Source organism: Amphibalanus amphitrite, unplaced genomic scaffold, assembly GCF_019059575.1.
Source record: "Amphibalanus amphitrite isolate SeventyFive unplaced genomic scaffold, NRLGWU_Aamphi_draft 000003F_arrow, whole genome shotgun sequence".
Classification (NCBI taxonomy): domain Eukaryota; kingdom Metazoa; phylum Arthropoda; class Thecostraca; order Balanomorpha; family Balanidae; genus Amphibalanus; species Amphibalanus amphitrite.
The window spans coordinates 1710404-1717433 of record NW_024881500.1 but is presented as its reverse complement, the minus strand read 5'-3'; the positions used below and the strand labels follow the sequence as shown (position 1 = coordinate 1717433).

Sequence of the window (7030 nt, the reverse complement as noted above, 5' to 3'; positions counted from 1 at the left end):
AAACAAAACTCTTTTGACATTCTTTCTGTAATTTGTGCTCAGATTTGACCTAGGGTCAACGCTCCAGCCTGGGCCCAACCCAAGGCGGGGCTAAACTGTGCTCAGATTTGACCTAGGCCTGATAATTGTACACCTTTTATCTCGGAACATTTTTATGTATCTACAGCTCTGTAGGGCTGACAGCTCTTCCTGCGAAACCTTTTTTGGGTCGAAAATGGCAGAACATGACGTCATTTGCGGCCAACCTATTTATACCTATGCGGCCTCTGGAAAAAAAAAATGGTCAAAATGTGTAAAATGGATGCCCGTAGAGGTCCTGAAAGTTTGGTGGGGATATCTCCAGTCATTTAGGAGATAGCTACGGAAGAGGACAGGGGGCCGTTTCGCCCCCCCCCCCCACGGGACGCGGGTTGAACGCCCTTTCAACTCAGGCTACAAGGGCCCTTTTGCCACTTAAGGGCCCTTTCAACCCAGTCAGTCAAGGGCCCTTTTGACTGCGGATCCCCCCTGAGAGAAATCCTAGATACGCCACTGGTTATCACCAAGGCAGCGACATCACAAGAGAACAGCAACGGGTTGCAATCATCTGCAAAACCGTCACGTCCTTCAGTATCCGGGAAGTGTGAACCCTCATGTCCAGGTCCTCATGCCCAGGTCGCTCCTAGTCGCGACCCACCCCATGTCCTAGATGACTGACGATCTGTTGACGTCTCCCGGCTCACCCAAACAAACCCGTCCAGTCAGACTGGCCCAGTGTGGCACGTGCCGTCAGAGGCCACGGGCTCTGCCGTTCTCATCAGGGCCCGTCGCGGTCGACTTCAGATGCCGACAGGTTGGCGGAGGGGAGGGTGGTGCTATGTGGACAGAGACTGCCTCAAGATGCCGAGAAAGCAAGGCCGATGGAATAGTTCATGTGTGGTTAGGTGTAGCCGGTGTTTATTGTTTGACTATTTCAGTAACTTATGACCCAAATTTTCATAACCTGCCACCTGGGTTGAATTCACAGTCGACTCGAAATAATAGCTGAACGTTACCAGTCCCCAAAGGCCGCTCTCAGTCTCTTTCCCTAAGTTTTACCGCCCTTATTATTGCTATTTCCTCCATGCGTAAGTAAATAAACGCAATACACAACATATACCGCTGAAACCTACGCTTGAATGTTGAATTAGACTCTCGGTCTAACGAGACCAATTTACAGCCGGGAGGATGATAAGAATTAGGGGGATACGTTGGTCTGGGTGAACAGCCTCGTGGGCAGACGGGGCTGAATCCATCAAGTGGACAGGTCACCCAGCCGCCTAACAGTCACCGTGCCGGTATATAAGGCCTTGACTGCACCTGGCTACGGACTTGCTCCTATGTAAGCTCCCGGAATGAGATAAATCATAAAGTTGCCCATCCAGCCCGGAACAGGGGGTCGAGGCGCAGAGGATTATATCCTGAGCATGGAAAGACGGAAAGGAGGGATCTTGAACAGCTACGACAGACGATAACAGGGTAAATGAATCGGATACCCCGCGTGGAGTTCCGACGTTATTACCCGGAATTCAGCCGGCACCCGATCCAGATTACGACTGGGGCGACATCTATCGAGGGAAGCTGTAGTTTCTCGTCGGCTCCTCACCGCCGTGGTGCACCTTTTCATGTTGCTGGTGAATGGGTGACTCGAACCGTACTCTGTTTTCATGAGTATTTAGAGCAATGATTTGAAATCTAGATGTAACGACAACAGTTCCATGTCATTTAAGATTGGGAGAAGGTCGAGCAACGCTGAGGAAAACCCTCCAATATGAAAAACATCAGCCCGGCCCGTGGAGCCCGCGTGCTCCCAAATCTCAACACACAAATCTACATACCCATAGATATATTGACATTGGACAGCACCAACGTCGATTGCAGGTACATACAAAAATACACGACAATGCCCCGACCCCGATGCAATATACAACACGATACAAGTCAAGCCGCCCAGACACCACCGGTCAATGTACGAGCTCCAGCTGGTTATCAATTACTGGGAAGGGAATGTGGCAGCGATCAAAACTTCAGATCCTTGATGGCGGCCGGTAGGTCGGGCAGCTTGATGTCCTTGATCTGCTGGGTGATGTTGATGTTTTTCACCACGGACACGGCACGGGCCGGAGCGGCGGCGAATCCTCCCTGCAACAGAAGCGGTAGCGGGTAATGAAGAGGGAATTGAACTACAAAGCCGCCGTTCATTTATAAAACAACAAAAATTATTACAAATGATAGTAAATGTCATCAATAACGAACCCAATCTGACTCACTGCAGGTGTCATGCTTTGCAGTCTGGTCTGGCAAGTGTGACGCAATGCTCACAATCGCATCAGTCCTTCAGGCTTCAAGGCGACGTGCACGTCATGCCATTAACCCCCTCCGCATGCTCCCTGTTCACGATACCTCCTGACACGCACCTCCTGTTTTTCTAGCCGGTTCTGCTCCTCTGTTCGGGTGATGATCTCCGTCATGCTCGTCTCCAGCACCATACCGCCCATCACGATCTCGTTCAGGATGTAGTGAACCTGGACAACGGGTGACTGGTCAGAGAGTGTTCATTAACGAGTGCTAATGCTTCCAACGAATGCTAGCGCTAACGAGTGTTAAAGGAAAGCTAAACGAGTGCTAATGAGTGCTAAAAGAGAATGCGGAGAGTGATCATTAACACAACAGCACATACACTCGCTCGCAGCCTTCTCAACATTCAACAGGACAATGGCATTTGATGGCCTAGTGCGTATTCAAAATTGAGCAAAATGCTGTTTTGCTTATGCATCGACATTGACCGTTTCTCCAGACTCCAATATACCATACACGAGGTGTGCAAAGAACGTCCAACACGAAGGCATTATCGATACTCAACCAAAGCTCAAATGCAAAACCAATGCATCAGTACTCAGCTTAAATGAAACACCAAGCAAAGGACCCCTCAGCCCACCAGCCACTAACCTTGTTCACGTGGAAGACGAGATCGAGTTCGCAGACGTTCTCGAAGCACTTGTCGAGCGTCTCGACCAGCACCTGGATGAGGTCGAGGATTCCCAGCTCAGACTCGGACGAGTCCACGCAGAACACAAAGTAGAGTGTGGCGTAGTGCCGGTAGATGAGCTTGTAGTCGGAGCCGCCGATCAAGCTGTCGAAACAAGGCAACACTTTATATGTACATGATACACGGGGAGCAGGATAATGCTGCCAAACAAGCACAATTTGCCAATAAACATAGCAACAATTTGTTTCAATTCTAATTTACAGACCCAGAGGCACCAGGCAGTCTCAGTCAGCCTCACTGCCCTGTGCTGTCACTGCCGCCATTAACTGCAGAGGGCTGTTCAGGCCTGCCTAGCATAGAACTGTGCCGTGTGTGTCATATTTGGGCGATGTCAGCCACCCGGCTCGGCCCACTCTCCGCCAGCACGCAGAGCCGAGCGCGGCTGCAGCGTATTCTGCGCGCGGCGACGCCGTGGCGCGGGTGGTCTGACGGTTTTGGTTCGAAAAATGGTTTGAATGTAATTAAATATGATTAATAGCAGTGTGGCACATTAAAACTAGTGATAATGATAAGCCAAAAAACAACACACAAACCTCTTACAATAAGAAATATAGGACGGTAATATTTAACTCGTTTCGCCTTTGTCTCCTACAGCACCGATTTTTGTGCTGTTCAGTGGAGAAGGATGCTGCAGCACCTAGGTGATGTCACGCCCAAGTCACGCCTACGATGATGCACTGGCGTGCGTGGGTTTAATAGGCACAGTGGCTCTCACTGTGCATGCGTGCTGCAGCATATTTTGTTTTGGCCATGCAGCCAAACAGCCCACAGAGATCCCAATCATCATTCTTTGCTCCTTGTTTCTTTGCTCATGTTTCTTCCCGATAGTTGTGCCACATGGTTTCCCAGTACTTCCTCTGCACTGGAATGTTTCCTTGCCAACAATGACATGGACAACAAATAGCATACTGCTAACCCAAGTCCATTATCTATATACCTATACCTATACCTATACCTATCATAAGTCTCATTTATGAAAGAGCAAAGCAGTCACAGCTCCCACTTGAAAGGAACACAGAAATTGTAACAGCATACTAAAATGAACAAGATAGGGACAGGACAGCATAACTCACGTTCCTCCCTCAAGAAAGTTGCACACATTGTCTTCCCTCTTCGACACCAGCTGAAATGTCTCCTTGATTATCTTCTGCTGCATCTCTTCATTCTGAAACAAGGGCAAGTCAAAATGGGGCAAACTAGTTCATATCTACTGCAATTACTGCATGCATTGCATTGAGGTATCTACACATGGCAGGCAGTACCCCAGTACCCCTTCTTTTAGCTGGTTGTTAACCTGTGGGTTTAGGGTTAGCTTACAGCCAAGGATAAATCTAGGAAACCTGGCATCAATCCATGATTTCACCATGGAGGAGAGAATACTGGAGTGGCAACTCCATGCCTTTAGCATGGGCCGTTAGCGACAGACACGGGCCACCTAGCGGGAGCGGGTCGAAACGCCCCAGCTAGTATCGGCGGGTCGCGGCGGTCGGCTTATAATGGCGGGCTATGGCGTGCAGCGGTTTAGAGAAAAGGGCGTAGGAAGATTATTTTGGGCGCTACGTGTGATTTTTGTACATCAATGAGCAGGAAATTAAACGGAGAAGACAATGGTTACATTCAAGTTCTAGCGACTTTCACAGATTAATCTCAAATCCGGTGCGCGAAGGGCGGTACATCTACAGCTGGAGACGAGGACGGGAAGAACGGGCAGGCGCCGGCTCGTTGAAATTGACATTAAAACTTATAAATATTTTATATTATTTATATTATTATTATACTTATAATAATAAACTTATAAACATAAACTTATAAACTTATAAAATTAAATATTGCTCGATGTAGTCTGTTCATTTTATTCGTCAGCTGGTTACGAGCGCGCTCATTGGTTGAATTATGGACGGTTGGCAACGCTGATTGGCTGAATGGTATAGTTCTGCTTACGATAAGAACCTATGAACGGTACTAGCTGGAAGGTGTCTGTCGCAAAAAAGCGTGAAGTTGCCACTCCAGTACTCCTTCCTCCATGATTTCACATTCTAAACAGTAATAGAAAAAAACTTGTTTCTTGATGATATTTTGCATGCATTTGTTATCAAAGTTATTTATATTTTACATTTTCATCACCTTGCAAATTGAAAGCTTCTTATGAATATCTAATGAACATAACTGTCAAATGTTAATCTGGCAGAATTAAACAAAAACAAAACAGTCAAAAACAAGAGGAAAGCAAAATGTGATATGCAGAAAATGGTAGTCCTAAAGCAGGCATCACACTTGTTTTTTGCAACAAAGGAGAGGGTATATAGGTACCCAGAGTCCCCAGAGATGCTTTCTAACCAAACCAGTAGCAGCGGAACACCTTCAATTAAGGGGGGGGGGGGCACTGCCAACTTTTGGTCCCAATCTTTCCATGCAATGCCCATAGGGCTAATGTTAAAATGCCAAAATCAAAGAGGGCACAGTGCCCCGGTGCCCTCCACATTCCGCCGCCTATCAGCCAAACCAAACCTAACTGAACCTGACCTAGCCTTACCTACAACCTAAAACCTATGACCTACAGCATAAAACCTACCACCTAAAGCCTGAAAACTACAATCTTACAACCTACAGCACCTCTCCTTGGTTGCAAAAAATGATTGTTACACCTGCTTTCTACCTACTACCCAGATAATAAGGTAGGTACCTATGTGTGAAGATGAAGTCCGAGTGGTAAGCATATAGGTTTAAAGTTAGTAGGTTGTAGGTTGATAGGTTGTAAGTATGTTGGTTGGAGGTTGAGTTGAAGGTTAGTAGATAAAGTTAGGTTAGGTTGGATTGTTTTTTCTACTCTGACTTTGTTTCACATTTTCCAAAAATCATATCAATAGGTACATAATACTCACATAATAGTGGTAGAACTTGGTGAGCCTTGGCTTCCCATGATTGTTAAAAACTAGAACAGCTTTGATCATGGCTGAATTCGTGGATGCTCACGAACTAAATATATTCGCTACCCCACGACTGTCATGCACATGAGACGATAATTTAATAATTTTTCTACTTCCTACCACCCCCAGTCACAAAACCTATGGGCTGTGACAATGGTGCAGCAAAATGTATGGCGAGTGCAGTATTTTTATTGTGGATGACGACCTCCAATGTTATCACACCACTGAACTCTATAATGTATCGCACCCAAAAAAAGTAGATATAAAAAGAATCCCAACAGAAGCGAACTTGTTCTTGTTCTTGTTGGATTAGGGCGCGTAGCTGCCAGGGCTCAAGCGTCCATCAACAGAAGCGAACGAACTCTTCCTCAATCCTCTCACACACACGCATACTCGTTGTCCAGACGTAAATATGCACGCATCAAGCACTCTCATCAAGCACGGCAACATATTGAAAAACAAGAAACATTTTGTACTTGATGACGTCATAAATACGTCTAGCGAGGGGAATATCATGGATAAAAAGCTAGTAGTTAAGTCCACATTTTTGTAATTTTCAACATCATGTAAGCAGTTGAATCGATGAACACGTTACAAGAAAAGTTTTCATGGCAAGATTTTGCCAAAAAAATGCTTAGAGAGTAGAGACAAAAGAACGCAATTAAAAATGTTAATGACATCATGAGACCAAATGTAGTGGAAAATGAAACTGCGGCTACTAAACTATGAAAAAGAATAAGTAACATGTGCGTCAAATATGAACTTCACGAATTGAGTGCTAAATTATATATGCTGACTTTGACATCGCTTAGGATAGGGGAGAGCGGGGAGAGTTGTATCATGTCCAAGTTGTATCAGGGCGAATTGTGCGAAACTTATCCAATTGATGGCGCTCGTGACACGACCAGCCGACGAGGTTTTCCGGGCGGCATCTTTCCCTGTTCTGACGTGTGGCTGGGTGGACGCGTCTCGAGGTGAGAGCCGATTTTATGTTTTTTTAATGTCATTCTAAAAAAATAAGTTGCAAGAAAATGTG

General features: G+C 46.1%; 1 protein-coding gene across 1 annotated transcript; it reads right to left on the bottom strand.

Annotated features, from left to right (window-relative positions):
- Positions 1-1849: 1849 nt before the first annotated feature.
- On the bottom strand, positions 1850-6721 carry LOC122366485 (AP-3 complex subunit sigma-2-like). The gene is made up of 5 exons (XM_043338845.1): positions 5950-6721; positions 4141-4232; positions 2968-3151; positions 2436-2543; positions 1850-2160 (listed from the first exon to the last, which is right to left on the bottom strand). The coding sequence occupies exons 1-5, from the start codon at positions 6016-6018 to the stop codon at positions 2038-2040; spliced, it is 576 nt and encodes a 191-aa protein (XP_043194780.1). The 5' UTR covers positions 6019-6721; the 3' UTR covers positions 1850-2037.
- Between the last annotated feature and the right edge of the window lie 309 nt (positions 6722-7030).

Bases quoted from the DNA above. Each gene is read 5' to 3' on its own strand.
- LOC122366485 (XM_043338845.1), bottom strand. From the start codon at position 6,018: ATGATCAAAGCTGTTCTAGTTTTTAACAATCATGGGAAGCCAAGGCTC. The intron at 2,544-2,967 runs GTTAGTGGCTGG...CCCGTTGTCCAG, and splicing joins TCGTCTTCCACGTGAACAAG to GTTCACTACATCCTGAACGA. The intron at 2,161-2,435 runs GTGCGTGTCAGG...CTTCTGTTGCAG, and splicing joins ACCGGCTAGAAAAACAGGAG to GGAGGATTCGCCGCCGCTCC.